This window comes from Macrosteles quadrilineatus, unplaced genomic scaffold (genome assembly GCF_028750875.1).
Source record: "Macrosteles quadrilineatus isolate MER2022 unplaced genomic scaffold, UCM_ALF_1.0 Scaffold_9__3_contigs__length_116548681, whole genome shotgun sequence".
NCBI classification, from domain to species: domain Eukaryota; kingdom Metazoa; phylum Arthropoda; class Insecta; order Hemiptera; family Cicadellidae; genus Macrosteles; species Macrosteles quadrilineatus.
In genome coordinates, this window is record NW_026542602.1 from 115,980,632 (window position 1) to 116,002,097 (window position 21,466).

General features: G+C 36.6%; 1 protein-coding gene across 2 annotated transcripts; it reads right to left on the bottom strand.

Moving 5' to 3' along the window:
- Nucleotides 1-608: 608 nt before the first annotated feature.
- Nucleotides 609-20,982, bottom strand: LOC129004422 (cytosolic endo-beta-N-acetylglucosaminidase-like). 2 transcript variants are annotated; one of them, XM_054433003.1, is made up of 9 exons: nt 20,655-20,982; nt 18,026-18,174; nt 17,253-17,559; nt 11,091-11,202; nt 9,413-9,607; nt 8,586-8,734; nt 7,938-8,060; nt 2,317-2,493; nt 609-1,754 (listed from the first exon to the last, which is right to left on the bottom strand). In XM_054433003.1, exons 1-9 carry the CDS (start codon nt 20,906-20,908, stop codon nt 1,619-1,621), a joined length of 1,602 nt encoding a protein of 533 aa, XP_054288978.1. In that variant the 5' UTR covers nt 20,909-20,982; the 3' UTR covers nt 609-1,618. The 2 variants fall into 2 exon arrangements, with proteins under 2 accessions (XP_054288978.1, XP_054288977.1); XM_054433002.1 differs by having other exon boundaries at nt 11,091-11,256.
- Nucleotides 20,983-21,466: the final 484 nt, after the last annotated feature.

The following is a 21,466-nucleotide window of genomic DNA, read 5'->3' on the forward strand; positions in this document are numbered from 1 at the left end:
CAAGTTACTAATTTACTAATTAAATTTGGTGTAATAATTATCTGTGGTAAAAGTAGGCTGTGTCAAATCTACACAATCTAAAAGAAATATTGAGAGAAACATTAGTCCCAATAGACAAAAGCCCAGTTTAGCTCTCTTATCCAAGTTTGTGCTGCTTTTAAACAATTTTGAGTCAAGCTAAACCCAATGTAATGTTAGTTAAATTAAATTGTTTACTAAGACCCAACTGTCTTGAGTTTCACCCTCAGTCAAAAATTATGCCTACCCATGGGTACAAAACCTGTTCCAAATTTTAGCAACTAACACACATTACACATTACTCACTGAGAAGAATTCACCGAGTAGTGAGTAGGCCTACTGTATGGGTGCACAATAAGCTGTTCCAGCTGCGATGCAATCCTATGGTCTACTTGTAAGCCTGGCCCTCTATTTAAAAAAGACCTACCGTACTGATTAGTGATAAATGAACCTGGACTACAGAGTCGATAGAGGAATACTTTACTTTAAGTTTACCTAGTTCATTGAATGACAAAATAAATAAAATACTAGGAGTTTTACAATCAGGAAATTTAGTACGGACTAGATCATAGAAAATATAATTTATTCAGTAATAACATGCATTGATTAAGGTATAAAGATGCATAAATTGATAATGTTTACATTGCATATGGATAATAAATACCGGTATTAATTCTACGATAAAATATAAACTCATGGAATCACTTAAGACAGTGAGCTCTCTTTTTCTGACCACATCAGTCAGACTATTTCAATACCTCTGACAGGTTAAATGGAGTGAATAGATACATGAATTAGTAATTAGGGATTCAGCTAATGCAGACAATCTCAGCATTTCAATGTACAGTATCTGAATTGAACATTCTTTGCAAAAGGCTTGTATGGAAATATTACGTTTTACATTATAACTGCTCTTAAAGAAGGTCTCAAAAATATCACTTGGTATTGTAATTTAATATGTAACAACATATTTATCTATATACCCCTGTATGTATTAAAAATCTTAAAGTTATTGTTATCTTTTAGCCTAGGCTTAGTTTCAAAGTTATAAAATTGTTCATTTTACAAGAGTAGATAAAGTTTTATAAAATGCATGACACAAGAAGAACAAATCATGTTATTTGTTATTCTTTTTATTTTAATTATATTTATTTTTTATTGCAAATTTTTCTTTCTTAAAACCTACTTATACCAACCTAACATACTTTTTACGCAGTTAAAATTACTATTTTATGTTTTTGTGAATTAAGTAAGGGATAGAATTTAAGCAAGCTTACCTGATAAAATAGAGTTACACAAGTAACAGTACACAAAACACTGATATTCCCTCTTGACATAGGAATTCTTCAGATAGGTTGAAGGGAAATGAAAAATCAACCTACTTTCTGAAGAAAATATCAGTGTTACGCTTTGTTTTGTGACCTTAAATTTATAAGCCGTTGGACTCGAATTTTCTCAGGCAAGCTAGCTGACTCTATCCCAAAAGACACTCTTAACCAGCTACTTTTTTTGGCTTTTCTCAAAAATAATCTACAGTTGTGATTTTAAACTTTGCAAGTCTTAGAGAGCAGTTTCTATATAAACTTAAAAGTAAAAATATTCAAGCTGACAGCTCGGCGATGGAAGGTGAAGCGACATGAACCCCGACAGTTCCCCAGAGCACAGATCCGCTAGGAGGCGGAAGTACTAATATCTCTGTCAAAGACGAGCTTGGAGCCATCTTAAGTGTGAATACCCTGTCAACAGACAAAACACATCATGCAATAGACAGATACCAACCTAATGCAACGAATATTTGTAATTTACAATCAACTCCTTTATGGATCAGATGGAGAATGGCAGACGCTGAGCCTAGATTACTGACGTTCCAGACTCAACTTATTCTGGGTTTCCATCTAAGTAAATCAGCTGGTTTAAAAAATTAATTGACAGGTGTACGTGTCGTTTGTAGTTGAACTTAACTATGAACTGTTTCATATGTTTTAAATTTGTTAAATTGACGGTCTCTAGATGAGGATGACTATAATAGTATGTTATTGTGCAGTCTGAAAATGGTAACAACTCAGTAGTGAAACTAGTTGCTGCAGGAAGCAATTTTAAGGATAATCATAAAGAAAGAATTTACACCATTATAATATTTATGAATAATCTGGAGGCTATATTGCTAACAAAAAGTTATGGGTCCTATATTATAGCCGTTGTACAACCCTGCAGTCAAAAATGAAATATCCATTAATTGCATCAAGCATTGATTAAAATAAAAACCATTATTTATAACAAAATATTGCATACACTTACACTCTCTGCCATGTACCCTTTTCCTCTGTTGGTTTGCTCAGTATTTTACTTTCATTGTAAAGATTTTCCTCAGTAAAATCCATCACTGATGCAACAACTCTCAAGCCTTCCAGCTCTACCATTGACCTGTAGCCTTTAGGTGTAGTGGACATATTGACTCCTTGTTTCCCTTCGATACTGTAAAACATAAAATAATTAGGTTATAATTACAAATCAAAATGGTAAATTAATACAACTTTTACCAGCTGACATATATTGTTTATACATTTATATAGACTAGAGGTCGTTTTCTATTTGTTTTGATTTTCTGTTTATATTTAGTTATTTCGCCACCAACATGACAACCCATAAGGTCCATGTAAATTTTTTTTAAATTTTTAAATTCACTTTTTGTGTTTATTTTAGAGCCTATTTTAAATTTATAAGATTCAATAAGATTCAAGCAGGGATTCTACACATCTACAGGAAAATATCTTTCTAACAGTATGCGTGGATTTTCCCTGCGATGCACACAAGCTGAGAAAAAGGTTTTTAAGAAACATGCTTGCCCATTAATATATAGGATGCCTATTAATATATAGGATCATTGACTATTGGATACAGAAGAAGACATCCCATCTATATGGATCAGCTGTCGCCAATTTTTTACTAAAAAAGAATGTAGTTGTGTAAGCCAGTCACAGATTGCGCTAGTGTCTAAAACTCTATTTTGTACCTCATTTTTTGTTACTGACATAGTTGCTGGGTCACAACAGTTGCTATAGCTCATAATAAGTCATTCCATCAGTTTGACTTGGAAAAAGCATCATGTAATCGGCAGAAATCAGTAATTTAGATCAGCGCAATCTGTAGGTGGCTCACATCAACTAAGACAAATTTTATTAAAAACCTGGCTACAACTTTAACATGGGGATGGAATGTCTAAATGCCTACTTTTAATTGTGAACATGGTATGTAGCTTATAAGTATTTTTCTCTTGTTGTCTATGCTGGTGTCTTTTTACGGGATCAATGATAAAATGATAAATGATATTTATTGGCACAAAACGAACAGAGTATTAAAGGATATTTGTACAAGTGTTTCGACAACGAAGGATTGTACGGTAGGAAGGATTCAAACACTTTAAGGGCATGCGATCCTGTTGAAATATGATTTGTGTGAATAGTTCATTTTGGTATCACATGTGTTCTGTATAAGTTAGTTGTCATGGATACCAGATGTGTTTTGTGGAAAGCTATGTTGTGGTTTTGTATTGAGTAAAACTTGTACCTAAAACACCTTTCTCTTTATCATTCTACATAATTTAAGTCCATTTACAACAGGTTATGGGCCCAGGATATTTTATTCAGTGCTTCATTTAAAGAATACCAACTTCATAAGTTTGTAACAGCAATATGATTCAAAATTCATTACCAATTGAAAGGCTTAAAGGTCGTGAGAATTTTGATACATGGAAGTTTGCAGTACAAGCTTACCTGGAAGATTTGGATCTGTGGGACTGTGTATCTGGTGTAGAACAGGATAAGAAAAAGGACACTAAATTTCGATCAAAGCTGATCTTATTGGTTGATCCGGTGAATTATGTACATATTCAAAACACAACCACCACAAAGGCAGCTTGGGACAATTTAACGAAGGCTTTTCAAGATGATGGATTAAGCAGGAGAGTTGGACTTCTCCGTATTCTAATAACTACAAAGCTGGAAGATTGTAGTTCTGTTGAGGAATACGTGAACCGCATAGTCACAACTGCTCACAAGCTTACAAATGTGGGTCTGCAGGTAACCGATGAATGGGTTGGAACAATCTTACTAGCTGGTTTACCCATCCGGTATGAACCAATGATAACGGGAATTGAATCTTCCGGCAATAAAGTCACGGCGGATGCGATAAAAACGAAGTTATTGCAAGATGTGTCTCCAGTACAACGTGATATGACTTTTGCAGGAACTGATTCTGCTTTGTATGGTTCCAGTTCAAGAGAAACAGTTCACAAAGTGTATCAAAAGAACAGAAACACGAGTAGTTCGGACAAAAATGTGAAGAAAGGTCCGAGATGTTATAAATGCAATGTTTACGGTCACATCTCGAAGAATTGTACATCTACAAGAGAAGTGGGCAAAAATAACGTAAACTCTGGCAAATCTAATACGTCACTCTTTGCTGCATTTTCAATGCAATCGGGCGTTAATAATGAGTTCTTTTTAGACAGCGGTGCATCTTGTCATTTATGTGTTGACGGTAACATGCTTCTGAACGCAAGAAAAGGCCAAGCACTAACGATCACCACAGCAAATAATGAGACAATGGTGACTGATACCGTCGGTGATTTGGAGCTTCCAATATGTATTTCTGGTGAGGTCTCAGAAGCGAATGTAAGTAATGTACATTATGTGCCTAACTTAAAAGTTAATCTTTTATCCGTGAGTCAAATTGTAAATAAAGGAAACTCTGTGGTTTTCAATAGTGATGGAGCCAAAGTTTTCAATTCAACAGGTCAGCTCATTGCTTCTGCTAGTTTAATAAACAATCTGTTTAAGTTGGATATGCCTACGAACAAATCTGCATTATCCATGCAAAGCAGCGGCTTAACGCTCTGGCATCAGCGTATGGGACATTTGAATTTCGATAGCCTTACAAGATTAATTAATGGCTTGGCTGATGATATCAACATTTCTGGTAGTAAGCCAGAAACTATTTGTGAAATCTGTATGTTAGGAAAAAGCCATCGTTTACCCTTTCCTAAGAGTGAGTCTAAAAGTAGCCATTATCTGGAGCTAGTGCATTCTGACTTGGTAGGTCCTATGGAAGTGAATAGTCTTGGTGGATCTAGGTATATTTTGACCTTTTTAGATGACTACAGTCACATGTGTTTTGTTTATTTTTTAAAATCAAAGGACGAAGTCAATGGTCACTTTAAAACGTTCAAAGAGTATGCTGAAAAACAAACTGACAAGAAGATAAAAGTGTTGCGTACAGATAATGGTACGGAGTACTGTAATCGAAACTTAACTGAGTTTTTTAAGTCATCAGGTATTGTGCATCAAACTACATGTCCTTACACACCTCAGCAAAACGGAAAGGCAGAGCGTCTCAACCGTTCCCTCCTAGAACGAGCAAGATGTTTGCTGATAGAGTCTGGGCTTCCATCTAGTTTTTGGGCTGAAGCTGTAAATACTGCTGCTTACCTTCTGAACAGATCACCATGTAGGTCCGTGGAACCAACTCCAATACAAGTGTGGTCAGGTGAGAAGCTTACTCTACAACATCTCAGAATTTTCGGTTGTAAGGCATTTGCTCACATTCCTGCCGAGAAACGTAAAAAACTTAGTCCACGATCTACTCCCTGTATATTTGTTGGTTATTGTCAGTTTAGTAAAGGATACAGGTTGTATGATCCTAAGAAGAAAATAACTTTCATATCTAGAGACGTTACCTTTTCTGAAAATCAATGGGGAAGTTCTCTATTGAAAAATGTGAATAAAGACTTAGATTTTTATGTGTTTCCCAAACCAACAGGAAGTTTGTCTGATAGTCAGGACAGTACTAGTGGTCAGACACAAACCGGTCCTGATGTGTCCAATAATGATGTGCTTCCAACAGGATCTGGTGTAAACCGAAGTAACGACGATGTTACTGATGTTACTGACATGAACATTATTCCGGACACAACAACTCGACCGCAGCGCGTCAGAAACCTCCCAGCTGCGTTGAACGATTATGTTACTTATTTCTCTGGCGAGCTATCCGATCCAATATCTCGCGAAGAAGCATTGAATAGTGAGTTCAAAGACTCTTGGAAGAATGCTATGGACCGTGAGTTTAAGTCTCAAATCGAAAATAAGACTTGGGAATTGGTCGAACCCCCAGCCTTGAGGAAACCTTTAAACTGTAAATGGGTTTTCAAATCAAAGGAAAATGAGAAGGGCCAGGTGACTTGTCATAAGGCACGACTAGTTGTTAAAGGATTCGACCAAAGGAGGGGAATAGACTATGATGAAACATTTTCACCTGTTGTGCGTTACAGTTCGATTCGGTTTCTATTAGCCCTTGCTGCTGAACACGACTTAGACATCGATCAAATGGATGCTGTTTCCGCTTTTCTGCAGGGAGAACTGGAAGAGGAGATATACATGTGCCAGCCACCTGGATATGAAGACGGGACTTCTAGAGTTTGCCGCCTTCATAAAAGTATATATGGCCTCAAGCAAGCCAGCAGGGTGTGGAACCAAAAACTTGATTCTTGTCTACAAGGTCTGGGACTGAAGCAATCAAAATTTGACCGTTGTGTTTATTATCGAATTGAAGAAGGTGTAGTGTTTTTGCTTGCAGTTTGGGTTGATGATATTTTAATATTCTCCAACAATCAGAAACTTAAACAGGAGATGAAAACTCAGATGATGAAGTCTTTTAAAATGAAAGATTTTGGTGAAGCAAAGTCTGTCTTGGGATTTCAATTGACCAGGGACAGAAAGGAGAAGAAGATATGGTTAAGCCAAGAAACGTACATCAACAAGATGCTGACACGTTTCAGAATGGACCAGTGCCACTCAGTATCAACTCCAATGAACTGCAGTGATAAATTTAGTAAAGCTCAAATGCCGAAAAGTGAAGTTGAAAGGAGAAGATGAGAAAAATTCCTTATCAAGAAGCTATTGGTAGTCTGTTGTTTGCAGCCCAAGTTTCAAGACCTGATATCGCATATGCTGTCAGTAATCTGAGTAGATTTAACAACAATCCAGGGATTGAGCATTGGACTGGCGTAAAACGAATCTTCAGATACTTAAAGGGAACTTCGTCGTGGAAGTTACAGTATGATGGTTTTAAGAGTGGAAACTTGTTTGGATACTGTGACGCTGATTGGGCAAGTGATCCAGACGAAAGAAGATCCGTCACGGGGTACCTATTTATGAAGTGCGGTGGTCCGATTTCATGGTGTACCAAACGACAACCTACTGGGGCACTCTCGACAACAGAAGCTGAGTATATGGCAATGTCTTCAGCTGCTCAAGAAGCATTATGGCTAAGAGGTTTAGCTGAAGAAATTGACCCGTCTTCAAAGAGTCTGATCCAGATATATTGTGACAACCAGGGAGCCAGGAACTTAGCCTTAAATGGAACGTACCAAGCCAGGACGAAACATATTGATGTGAGGCATCATTTCTTGAGGGAGAAGATTCAATCCAAACAGCTTTCCTTCATTTACGTTCCTACTAAAGAGATGGTTGCTGATTCTCTGACAAAGGCGCTTAACAGTGAAAAATTCAGAGACTGCATTAAGTTCCAGGGATTCCACAAATAAGGAGGGTGTTGAAATATGATTTGTGTGAATAGTTCATTTTGGTATCACATGTGTTCTGTATAAGTTAGTTGTCATGGATACCAGATGTGTTTTGTGGAAAGCTATGTTGTGGTTTTGTATTGAGTAAAACTTGTACCTAAAACACCTTTCTCTTTATCATTCTACATAATTTAAGTCCATTTACAACAGGTCCAAACCCATATGTATTGTGGGTGTGCCGATAATCAAACCCTCACCCAAGTTTGGGACGCTAACAACACCCCAAATATTTGACACTGGTGTAAAATTCACTAGGCCTATGTAATACAGTACAACTTACCCTCGTTTATCTTCTAATATGAAGTAGATTTGGAACTTTTTTGCAGGTTCTGTTGGTGAGTTTCTGAGGCATAATTCAACGTCTAAATCTTGTCCATTTCCAGAGAAATCACAAACAAATACCCTGCAAAGAATTGAATATTCAAACATTGCATGATTTAAAGACGAATGATTTAGATTGATGATACTTTTAGTGTGATTTGGGCTTTATGATGAGCTTTATCGTCTGCAAATCAAGTAACAAACTCAGTTTATTGGAGCTAATAAACATATATATATAGGCACTTAAACTTTTGCCTTGCATTTATTAATATTACGGTATAGCTTTATTACTTTTGAATACAGCCAGCTATGGTTCTTGTTTGGTAGTTAGCCTAGATGATAACAGGATTAATTCTGTGAAATTTCAGTAGCTTTTTTATGATTTGAAATTTTCTCACCTGCTAGGTCTGACCAGATCTTATCAACCTAGCTTGCCCAACCTACTCTCCATTATAGTTGGTCATTATCTACTTTTGTCCATCACTTCTTTACATTAATATGTCAAGCAACTCATTTTTGATATCTTGAACCTTGTCACCTACACTTGTTCTTGAAATTGTAAAGGAATGTAATATAGTTCTTAAATTCAAATAAATTGTCCACACACCTATGAAAGAGTTTTGAGTGGCTGTGACTCGTAGCTCTCACTCGCAAACATGATTGTTCACAGAAAGACACACAGCCAGCTGTTGTACCACAGGGCTGATAAGAGGGTTGGTACTGCTGTGCACTCAGTTGGAACCATGGAGTGTTGCCCTGGCGACAAACACAGATCAGAACTAAATGTGACTTAAATCTTCTATATAAATAAGGGTTTCCCTGTTACATCCCTTTTACAGCTGTCCTAATAGACCAATTTTTACGGTTGAGGTGTCATTTTGAAGCTTATGATCTAGCGAGCCTGCGAATGGTAATTAGAAAGGTAATTGTCTTCAGTGCTTCGTCACCCTGGTATTTAATTTATTTCCAGAGTACATTTCAATGATCCAGTTATGCTGACCAACTTTCTTTATAGCGGGTTAAATGTGAATTGTAACTTAACAGCTGTTCCTCCAGTAGAATTTTTAACCACAGTCAGACTGTAAACAAGAGACTTTTAGGTTAAAACAGAAACTTTGCACATAAATGAATTAAAAAAAAAACGAGGTTTTAGTGTAGTAATAATCAAATATGTGATTGTTTTTTTTTTTAATCTCGTCTCATAAATGTCTTGAAGCAAAGTCAATCTCGCAGGAACAAAAATTTTTTTTAATACTAGCAAATTTCTCAAAAAATTGAGACCCGTCCATCTCTAGTATCTTTAACCCTTTTTTTGGAAACGACAAACTCAGGTTTTAAATGTTTTGTTGCAAACTCAGGTGTAATCACAGCTTTACACACAGTTCAAAGCCTGCTTATACTGTAGAACTAAAATATCTCATTCAACATACTCACATTCATAACTATTCCTTGACAAAAGTTTGTGTGAAATGGCAAATTCGCTGGTCCATGGACAAACAAAAAACGTGAGAGTTTGTTCCAAAAGCTTGTTTCCCTCTCAATGAATAGTTCTGGAGAAGCGGCTTCAAAAGTCCATCCTGTGGCAAAAATTGCTACAGACATGTTCATACTACGAAGGAGACCCAAGGCCTGAAAATAGCAGTTTTGATACTACTAATAGCATTTTGGTTAAATATGGTTGGCACCAATAAAAGGTTATACAGGGTTATTACAAGTGGTGTTCTTGATTTTTATGATAGACTAAGCATTACTGGGTTGATTTGTTTTAAGAATATCTAAGTTGGTACCATTGGAAAGAAAAACTCATTAAGTGTCATTTATATTGGTTTGGGTGCATATCAGCTGTTTGTCAAGTAAATTGTTGTAAGTGTTGAATAATGGCTGAATTTGAAACCGGAAAGCTTTTTGTTTTTGGGATACCACATTAACCAATCTGTTTTTAGTGTGCAACGACACTTTAGAACCAGGTTTAATGAAGATCCTCCTAGTAATGTGAACAGGCATAATGTCAGAATATGGGGCTGAGAGAGCCCACACGCTTACATTGAGCACGTACATGAAAGTTACTGTGTTTTGTGCTGTCGCTTACAACAAAGTAAATAAATAAATAAAGTGTTCAGACCTTTTTTCTTCATTGAAAAAAAAAGGGTAAATGCGAATATTTTCTTGGACATGGTGGCAAAGTGGTTTCTTCCGCAATTAAAACAAGATTCTGCAAATTCCATTCTATAATTGGATGACACACCTCCCCATTAACACTTGGATGTTAGGACTGAGCTTGACAATGTGCTACCACTGCTGCCTGAGATTGGTAGATGAATGCCTTGTGATCCGAATGACTCACTCCTGAAATGGCCTCGTAAGATCTCTGGACATCCCCATGTGATTTTTATCTAGTAATACATCAAAGAATCAATAACTTTGAGAATCAAAGATAAAGTACACACCACCATAACCAGATAGCATACCTGAGATCCAGCAACGGATTAGCAATGCTGTAGACACAATGGATCAAGACACTCTTATCAAAGTATGGCAAGAGCTTGACTATAGTATCTATCGCATCACAAATGGTTTCCATATCGAACATTTATGGTTCTATGTAGCTGGAACAAAACTTGAGTTTTCATGAATTGAAGTTGTAACCATATTTTTCTTTGTATAACAAATAAAACTATATTTTATGTACTCTTGGAATCATGAACATAATTTGTAATAACCCTGTATGTGGTGAAAAATGCATGTAAATAACAATACAATATTCCAATTACTTACCAAAATAGTACCTAATCAAATAGGACGTAAAAAAACATAATATCATCAAAACCAATTATTAATTATTTATTATTTAAACGGTGATAAAAGGGGATTTCCAATAAATACTATGTTTGATAATCAAAGTCGCCCTAATCTCCAAATAATTTGGGTTGCTATCAATGTTCTACTGTGTAATTATGTGAAAAAAAACTCCTAAGGACAACAAATATGACTTTTTTCCTGCATTTATAAGATATAAAACAAAGGATTGTGCGTTATCTAGAGTTGTAATGTTGAGAAATTTGAAGCAGGCCTATATTCGTTAAAGATGAAACTCAATAGTGTGGTTTGTTACCTTGTCAAGATTAAAGCCTCCATCATAATAACAATTTCGTCCCCAGACATCAACTCCAACATAAACGTCAAGTTTCCTGTTTCCAGCCTCCGTCAGTGTGTCTGCTAGGCCACTGGGGGTCCACACGTAGTTAAGGAAAATGCCATCGCACTTGTCAAAGAATAGTCTGAAAACCAGAAATTACTTCCTCTGAATAAGTATTTAATAGTGAAATTTTAAGATTAAGTGTAATAAAAACTGTATGATTTTACAGCTCTCCCGTGGTATATTGTTAGCCTACTGTCCAATTTATTGGGAGGGTATTGACTATAAAAACATAGCACAATGGTATTATCAAGAAATTAATTAATGAACTAATTGCCTAGGTAGCCGAATGGTTATAGTGCTTCTTTTTTAATCTGAAGTTCACTGGTTCGATTCCAAGTAAGATCGTTTCTAGACCCAGATGCTATTTGCTATCTAAATAAGTCGTAATTTGATAGCAAAAAGACCAGGGATTGGACCGTTTCCTTTCACGAAACAATACAAACTGCTATGGCTGAGAAACAGAAATAAAACAAAACAAAAACTCACTATCATGCTGCCATTTTATCATGGTTCTGCCAATGATATTCCGCCCAAGTCAGAGGAGTAAGTTAATGGGTACAACTAATATACTTACTTATATAATATATTTACTTTGTTACAACAAGAGACCAAGTTCCTGACTTTCCAATTGTCTATTTTGCATGTTAGCTGTTTATAAACCACCTAAAAATAATGAGTAATTTTCGTTCATTCGTCCATTTAAAACTAACTAGTGCACCTGTTGCTTAAATTCGAGCAATTGAATGAAGTATTACAGGCGTTAACCCTCCGAGTGTTATTTGTCGCTGCAGCGACACATAACACACTTTGTGTAGTGTTTTGTGTCGCTGCAGCGACTCACAAACACTGTTTACGGCGAAGGCTCTATGACTGACAAAATCGGATTGAACTGGATCGAGTTAGGTATCGTTTTATTTTACAGATTCAGAGCTTTCTCCGGAGGTCTGTCTCTAAGCGCTATTCATTTTAGTTCCGAAAATATTGTAGCAGACAGCTGACGTGCGTATTTGTAAACAGCTTGGTTATCCTCGGACCGATGACTGATGTGTTTTATTACGTTTATCATTGTTTTAGTGTTAAAAATCAAAAGTAGTGATATACGTGGTGCATTATAAGAAGATTTAAGTGATTTTGAAGGGCTGGTTGATGATCCTGAAGAAGTAGGTAGTGATATTGCTGTAAATTATCAGCCAGATTCCTAGCTATGGTTAGGCTATGCATTCTTAGCTAAACGCTATGTACTGAAATCTATTTTTGCCCATAACTTATTTATTTGCAAATCTACTTCCTTATATTATTATATATTTGTAATCCTCATAAAATTTAGAACAAAGTGGCTATTTTCAAATATTTATAGGCCTATAATTTATACAATTTCATTGAGCGCGAACTTATTTTTTTTTTTAATTTTCCAAAATATTTTTTTTACCAAAAAATTTTTTTTGAAACAAATGTTCCTTATGTTCTATGTATAATATTGAAGCCCATGATTTTCCAAACAAAATGGTATATAGAACAGTATAATTAACATTGTTTTCAAGCTTCTCAGATCCGTTTGAATAAAACCGTGCAAATGAGCAAAAAATAGGCAGACATTAAGGCCAAAACAAGGGACACTCGGAGGGTTAATTCAAAACGAATAACAGTCATAATTTCCGATGACTTAAAAGAGTCAACTCAAAGATAATGTAATCAATCACTCCAATCCAGTTATCGAAACTGAAAACAAACTCACTCTGAAAACGAACGCTCTTGAGTGTATCATGTGTTAACTATGAAAAATAATTAAAACAAATTATTCGTCTGTATAAGTAAACAAATCTTTTCTTCATAAGAAATACATTGGGGTTTTGATGGCCTGTGGGCCAAAGCCCGAGAACCTTTATTACAGGAATTGGTGAAAGAAGGCGCCTACACAAAAAATACTTAATTTGGACACATCGGTTGTAAAAATCTGTCCATTATTAACAGAGGAGTAGTGTTTTGTAGAAATCGCCTTCACATATTATATATAAGGATGAGAAAGTTTTAATAAATGAATTAAATGAAGTAATTATAGTTATTAAAAATAAATATGTTATTTTACTTGAAGATTATAATATTAACTTAAAAGATAAATTTTGTATGAATGTGAATTAATATAAAAACTAATGGCAGCAAATGGTTTAAAATAATGTATTGACCAGTATACTAGGGAGGAAGTAAGACTAGGAAAACTGGTTTGATATCTTATTGACCATATCTACATTAGAGGAAACAACAGCAGGCCAAAGTCAGCTATGGTCAAGATAAAGATACCTGATCACTACCCTTTCCTGTTGAATTTTCATGTAGGAGAGGAAAATTTAAACCTGAATAATATTTCTAAGAAAAAACTAGATAATAAATTGATCAATCTGGGCATAAAAATATTGATTGGTCAATACTGTACTACAAAATTTTGTTTGATCCTCAAATGACAGTAGGGATGGACGGGATTGAATTTTTAGTTCGGGACGGGACAGGATTTTGATTTCCTTCCCGATTTTCGGGACGGGGCGGGACGGGATTTTTTTCTGTGCATAAAAAGAAAGTACTGTATTGCAGTTACCAAAAAAGACATACGAAATAAATTTATACCTTTTGTGGCACTGATCTATAAAAACAAAAAAATGGGTAACAATTTACAGGTACCTATAGTAACTTGTGACTCACGGGGTGATCGTCTGTATGACTCACGGTCACGGCGCGATCGTCGTCATGACTCGCGATCACGGCGCGATCGTCGGTATGACTTGCGGTCACCGCGCGATCGTCGGTATGACTCCGCGGTCACGGTCAGGGGCGGACTGGCCCGCCGGCCCACCACCGCATCTGGTGGGCCGATACGCCTTCTCAACATTCCAATATTTGCGCCCTCGTTAAAGGAAAAATTCATAAAAAATTTTAAAAAATGAGTCGAGATGTGTTTTTAGAAATCAAGATGAAAAACTTAGAGTAAAAGTTTCAGCAGTGAATAGCAAAACATAAAGTCTGGTGTGAGACCTGAATAGACACTGTCGACAAGCGAGAGCAAAGCAGCTCTTCTCTCTCGTACGTGTAGGCCTACTCCGAGTTGAAGGCACTTTAACTCTGTGGTCTGACTCTGAGGTACTTAAAAACAGCTGTCCTCTTCCCGCGTCATTTTACGCCGAACCCGAAAAAAACTGCACTGTGACTGCATCCGACATCGGTCGGTGTCACGATGTCGTCTGTGGTAAACAACTAGTGAAGATAATTTAATATTATGCATATTTGTTATAATATTTAATTATTGCTCACACTATAACTATTTCAGTTTAAGTCACATTTAATTTTTATCAATGTCAACTCAACTCTCTTGTAAAATGGCGTTTGCCGTGCATGTAATAAATAAATAAAGAGTGTGAGCTGCCAATTAAAATGTGTCTCTCTTTAGTGAGTGTCTGATTTGTGTCTCTGTGTCGAAAGCTTCAATGTATTTTTATATTATTTACCTACACAGGAAACATGAACGAAAGCAGTATTGTAGAATCACTACTTTTACAAAATTTAAATTAGATTTAGTGACAGAGTATTTGTTAACTTAACCATTACACAGTAAAGGTTAAACAGTAAACATTATTTTAATACCGTATGTGGCTACCGCCTATTAATTAATTATTTCAATATGCACTATGGCACTAATTTGGTCAACTTTCCTATTTTACTTACAGATAGCCAGCTCAAAATACCTTCGTAGTTCTCTCTAGGCTATTTCGTTTGTAGAAATAGGTTAGGTAGGCCTACTTTAGGGTTACAGTTTTGACTTAATGTAATGCTAAAAAAGTTTAAGTCAATAAATTGGTTTTGTTCACAGTGAAAGCATATTGTTTGTGTTAAAATAATTTCATAGAAGTCTAAAATATATAACTTCTGTTATTTACAGTGCCAAAAAATACAACAGTTGCAAGTTCAGGTTGTAAACAGGAAGCAAATGATTTATATTGTATGCATGCAGCCAAGTCATGCAAGGGAAAATAAAGAAAATACACAAATATAATACGAAAGAACCTAAGAAAATCATTTGTATTTTTATTTTTGTTAGGATATTTACTGTCAGAATAGCACCAAGTCGTGTGGGTAAATAGTCTAAATTTTGTAAACCAAACATTGACCAATAGTGTCAGTTATCAGATTTCTGATTTTCCACTGTTAATGCCTCTAGATTGCCTAAAAATGCGAGTTTACAGGTATAATTTTTAAAAAATTTCCCGGGGGAGGGCCCCCGGACAATTATGGGGGTATTCCATACCCCCCAGACCCCCCGGTTGGCGCCTTCGGGCTGGTCAAGGTTTACGCCCTAATAGAGTACCCAGTCCGCCCCTGGTCACGGTGTTATCGTCGGTATGACTCCGCGGTCATGGCATGATCGTCGGTATGACTCGCGATCACGGCTCGACCGTCAGCATGACTCCGCGGCCACGGTGGGATCGACGTCATGACTCGCGGTCACGGCGCGATCGTCGTCATGACTTGCGGTCACGGTGCGATCGTCGTCATGACTCGCGGTCACGGCGCGATCGTCGGTAGGACTCCGCGGTCACGGCGCGATCGTCGGTATTACTCCGCGGTCACGGGGCTATCGTCGGTATGACTCGCGGTCACGGCATGATCGTCGGTATGACTCGCGATCACGGCTCGATCGTCAGCATGACTCCGCGGTCACGGCGCGATCGTCGTCATGATTCGCGGTCACGGCGCGATCGTCGGTATGACTCGCGATCACGGCGCGATCGTCGGTATGACTGCGGTCACGGGGTTATCGTCGGTATGACTCCGCGGTCACGGGGTTATCGTAAGTATGACTCGCGGTCACGGCATGATCGTCGGTATGACTCGCGATCACGGCTCGATCGTCAGCATGACTCCGCGGTCACGGCGCGATCGTCGTCATGATTCGCGGTCACGGCGCGATCGTCGGTATGATTCGCGGTCACGGCGCGATCGTCGGGTATGACTCGCGATCACGGCTCGATCGTCGGTATGACTCGCGATCACGGCTCGATTGTCAGCATGACTCCGCGGTCACGGCGCGATCGTCGTCATGACTCGCGGTTACGGCGCGATCGTCGTTATGACTCCGCGGTCACGGCGCGATCGTCGAAATGACTTCGTCTCCTGCGTTCGCGGACCTATCGCTCGCAATAACGGCGTTTTCGGCACTCGCGAAGCGGAAAAATCGCCGACGATCGGACCAAATTCCGTCCCGAAAAATTCCCGAGTCAAATGTAATCCCGTCCCGATAATCGGGAATATTTTTTTCCCGAAAAATTCCCGAAATTTCGGGACCCGTCCATCCCTAAATGACAGTTATCAAAAATCTATATATTTAATACGCTACACGTTTTTTCTTGTGGCAACCAATTTGAGAGAACCACGGCTGGGCGTAGAAACTTGGTAGAGGTATCTAAAGAAAGGTCTTGGTCTGTAGATGAGCCATCAAAAGAAAACAAGGTAAATTCCCTTGGGGCTCTGCCCCAGCGGCCTTTAAAATTCCATTCACGTGTTATTCTTATGGAGGGGAAAACAAGGTTTTTGTCGCAGCTAATTTGAGAGAAGTTCTAGGCATAAAGGCTTGATAGAGGTGGCTAGAGAAAGGAACCAAGCCACAAGACAACAAGGATTTTTTGTAGGATTTTGAGGGAAGGTCTTGGTCTGTAGATAAATCAGGATGCCAAAATTTATATAAAAATTACCGTCTTATCAATATAATGTGCAATAATAGATAAAATAATGGAGCGATAATAAAAAAAAAAAACTATCAGTGTTTTTTTTTAAATTGAAATTTGTATGGTAACTCTCAATGGAACATTTAGTACACTCAAAGAACTGTGTTGATTGTTGGTTGAGCTTTAATAAGCTTTTAATTAACTAAAAGGTATATATTTTCATTCAACATGTCGGTGCAGACAAACCTTGTATGGTTTTTGCACCTAATAAAAAAACTAATAGTTCAATTTTTAATCGAATGACTTATTACAACACAACAGAGTATGAGAAGTATAAGAAATTACCTAGATATAGAAAGTATCTCACTTGTTCAATGGGCATAGCTTGTTTTGCCAGTCTAACTTCCCCTCTACAGTGACAGAATCATACCACAAAAGCCAAGTTTTCCTCTTGCAATAAAGGTCCAAGTGTGATTTCAATAAACCTACAAAATTGACCAGTGGCGCAACCAAATCTTGTGCAACTTTATTTTCAACATTCAATAAGTATCCATCAAACTTAAAATGTGCACAAATTTCAGCAAGCTTTTGAGAGAACAATGAGGTCTTTTCCGGGTCTGAGAGAATGTAATTCCAAATATTCTCTCCTTCACCCCATTCTGTAATCAAGGTACCTGTAAAAATGAACATGTATTAATCTGAGAGAAGTGCGAGATTAAAAAGGACCAAGAATAACTTTTACAAATAATGAAAAGGCCTGATGAATTTGTAGTAAAAACAAATATAGTATATTACTAGATTTTTTCAAAAGAAAACTCAAAAGGTAAAAGGAGATACAGATTTGAGATGTAATCAATGAATCCTAATTGATACAAGTCTAAAGAAATACTGGAATGGACAAATCTTAAGATATAAAGACAGGGGAAGCATAAACCAAGAATATTTCATTTTTCCTCTTGGTTATGGCCTGTGTTACAGTATAGATACCCTCAAAAGTTTATCTAAGTAGATGTAAAATATTTTTAAAAGGTTTAAAAGAAATCTACCGCTTGAATGATAAGTTGTTGGCTGACTTTCATACATTTTTTCATCAACCTAGGAATAATATCTTTAAAATTTACATTTTTTTAGGACACCAACCTAATACTGGTACTCCATGTTTGTGTCCCGCATCTAGCCAACCATGTGGAGGTATTGTAACAAGCTTGTGACTGAAGTAAATGAAGATATCAATGACAGACCAATTGAAAAAGCGGTAGGTATTAATGTCAGGGGAGCCATTACAAAATCTGAAAAACATGACTTATCAGTGAAAATAAAATAAGACTGCTGTGAATGCTGTGATATAGTACTAATTGATTTTGGTATTGCACTAAAATAAAGAACTGTAACTTAGGTAGCCTACTGTACTCAAAAAAGTGATTGGTTTAAGCCTGCTTTTACAGACAAACTTTTTAAAATGCAAGGGTTGCCAACGATATAAACGACACAGTTCTGAGGGCCACAGACAACAACCAGTTTCTGTTGAGATAGTCACAAAACTATGCTTGCATAGCCTATTGGCATGTTGAAAATACCTACCACGATTTGCTTTAGTCTAAGACCGTGGTAAGGTTAAGTGGGGTAAGTGTACGCAATCCAAATCACATACCGGTAGTACAACTTTGACCACAGATTAAAAAAAGGCATGGTGCTATAAAAATCAAATTGTTATTCTTTAGAATGTTTTGTATATGCGGTTTTTTATTTTGTTAAAAATATAAATTTTGTGTTTTTGAGAGTGTTTTGTAAAATGATGTTTGCGGTGTGCACTTCCCCCTTGATCTGGGGTAAGTGTACACCCCCCCCCCTCCTCTTATTGTAGATTTACACTGCATATTACTTGATGTTGGGGCAAGTGGATTTTAGAGGAAAAAATTAGCTTTCTTTTGATTTTTCAAAATACCTCAAACGGTTCAGGAGGTATAAACTATTTTGGGAACCTCCGCAAGGGAAAACGGGGGAAAACAAGGGAAAAAGGAAAAGGGGAAAACCCCAGCGTTATTAAATTCTAAAGAAATAAAAACCTTATGATTCCACTATTTCATTGAACTAACAATTACTAAGTCTCAAAGAGCAGAAAATGAGCTTTATTTAGTTTTTTTAATAATATCTTAAACTATGGCCTACATTAGTTAACAGGTTTTCGTAAACCTCCGCTCGGTGAAGTAACTTAAAACCTTAATATTTTAAATTGTAATTGACTTAGGCCCTGAATGTTCCCATATTCAATCTTAAAAACTAAATTAACAAAGTGCCAGTTTTTTCTTGTCATTCAAGCATGATATAACAAAGTTTTCTTTATTCTTAGATAATTTATCAGTTATTGAGGGGGGCGTACACTTGCCCCAAGGGAAAAAGTACACTTGCCCCTTACGTGTTTTCACACAGGGTAAGTGTACCCTAACTTCCCAGAATTAACTATTAGGGCTATAACAATGTTATTTTTTAATTCTCCCTCAAAAAATAAGTAAGATCACCAAATTTCAGTTAGCCTAGTTATCCTTGTATTTCAATTTTTAGTAGGCCTACCAGTAATTTTTTTAATTTTCCGAGCGGCACTTGTGCTTTGAGTAGAAACAAGAGGTTGTTAAACACGTTTAAACTCATAGAAATCATAGCAAGAGAATTTTTTAGTAATTATAATTTAAAAGAGCATAGGTTGAAATACCTTTGGCCAAGTTTTCATATCTTTTGGTTAATAAACAAATTTATTATTAGCTGGAAGTCCTCTTGCTCCGGGTGTAGACTTACCCCACTTGACTTTAACTTAGTCTTGGAGACTTTCCTATCAGCTGAACTCTTGTCCAGACTGGAGCTGAATTTGTAACTTAGATGTGGTTTCTTAAAATTTGTATGAACCATTTTTGATATGGTTATTTCATTGTGTTTCACCCACTATTTCAATTGTGCAAAAACAGTCTGAAGGTAGCATTTAAATTAAATGAGTCGGTTCATTATAACCTTAACTTTACCTTCTAAATCTAACCTAACTTCAAAACACTTTTAATACAGTCACGAAACTGCATAAAATCCGACTTACCTTCCCCACATGCCTAAATAAGAGCTGTTAGTTTTAAAACTAGTGATGCGCGATTGCAAGATGTACCATTCAAACATTTAGATTTTTTTTTTGGTTATTCTGCATTCCAAATGTGCATTTGAAATGGCCAATGACAATAATTATTTTATTTTATATAAGTTAATATCGTTATGGGAAATCAATAAAAGTACGGTAAGATTTTAACACAATTAATTTATACAAAAATTGCACTGCTCATAACCTAAGGCGACTCTAAATTGACCATTTAATGCAGGCAGGACATTAGAATGACTGGAGGAATCAATAACAACGATGCCTGTAAAATATTGTGTTGGAACAGGATTAACAGGGATGTTATTATTAACTTACAGCCGCGTTCGCAGAAAAACAAACGGATTATTTCAAATGAATTTGTTTGAATGCAATGAATCGTTGGAAACATTCCAAACGGAACCTTAGATTCGTAATTTTAACCTTCATTTTACAGCCTCTTATGAATCTCTCCGACAAAAACTGATTTGATTTTTAGATTCTGCGAGAAAAAAACTATAAGTAGACACCGAAAAATGACGATCATATCCCAATGTAGAAATACTAATAATTGCCGATTTAATCTAATAAGGACCTTGAATTATAATTTATGTAGGCTATTAGAAAACAAACAAAACTAACACAGCTAGAACTTACTTGTCTTCAAGGTAGCCCCCTTTGAAATCGTGACAAAATACAGTCTTTGGCACTAGGCATTGCTTTAGTTTGTATTCAGGAAATACAGTTGTTTTTTCTCTAACATCTAGCAATTGACCTACACTAACAAATTTGGTGTTATCACACAAATCACTGACACCATATTTATCAATCCAACAGTTTCCATTACATTTCCACTGCATAACACTGCCAACATCTAATATAGGATAACAAATATCACTAGAATAATCCATTTTTAGAAGGAAATATCTTATTAGCCTAAAAAAATCCGTGTTGGGAGCTGGAAAACAGGATGTAGAGCTCACGAATCGTGAGTCACGATCGAACAACTTTTATCATTCAAAGTACGAGCAAAGATTACATAGCATATGTAATCTTTGGTACGAGTAATACGAGATAAGGTTTGTTTACTAGTGACGAGGTAGGTAGGTAGCCTAGAGGTGGAATGGGCACACGGAAGGGACTAAGGCTAAATGTGTAATGACGTCATATCTCTAGTGGTTATTGTCTTCTCTTGAGGCGACACGATTACCGTTAACGAAACGATGTGATTTCAGCGGCGTTCGTGGCATAGTTGGTAGCGTTTCGGATTGCTGTTCAGGAGGTCCGGGGTTCGAAACCCGCTGGCAGCATTAACTTTTTGTCAACAAATTTTTCATATCAGCAAGTTTGGTTGGTTAGGTTAGGTTATGACAGTTTAATTTTATAATACTAAATTTTAAAATTAATTTTATAATTAATTAAAAATTATAAGTAATCATTAATTAGATTTTTATCTTATATAGTTTTTA

What these genes read in the sequence shown, in the direction of transcription:
- LOC129004422 (XM_054433002.1), bottom strand. Translation starts at nt 20,908, where the DNA reads ATGGATTATTCTAGTGATATTTGTTATCCTATATTAGATGTTGGCAGT. An exon ending in GAGGCTTTAATCTTGACAAG is followed by an intron (nt 9,608 to 11,090) that starts GTAACAAACCAC and finishes TGCTATTTTCAG; the next exon opens with GCCTTGGGTCTCCTTCGTAG. An exon ending in ATATTAGAAGATAAACGAGG is followed by an intron (nt 2,494 to 7,937) that starts GTAAGTTGTACT and finishes TATGTTTTACAG; the next exon opens with TATCGAAGGGAAACAAGGAG.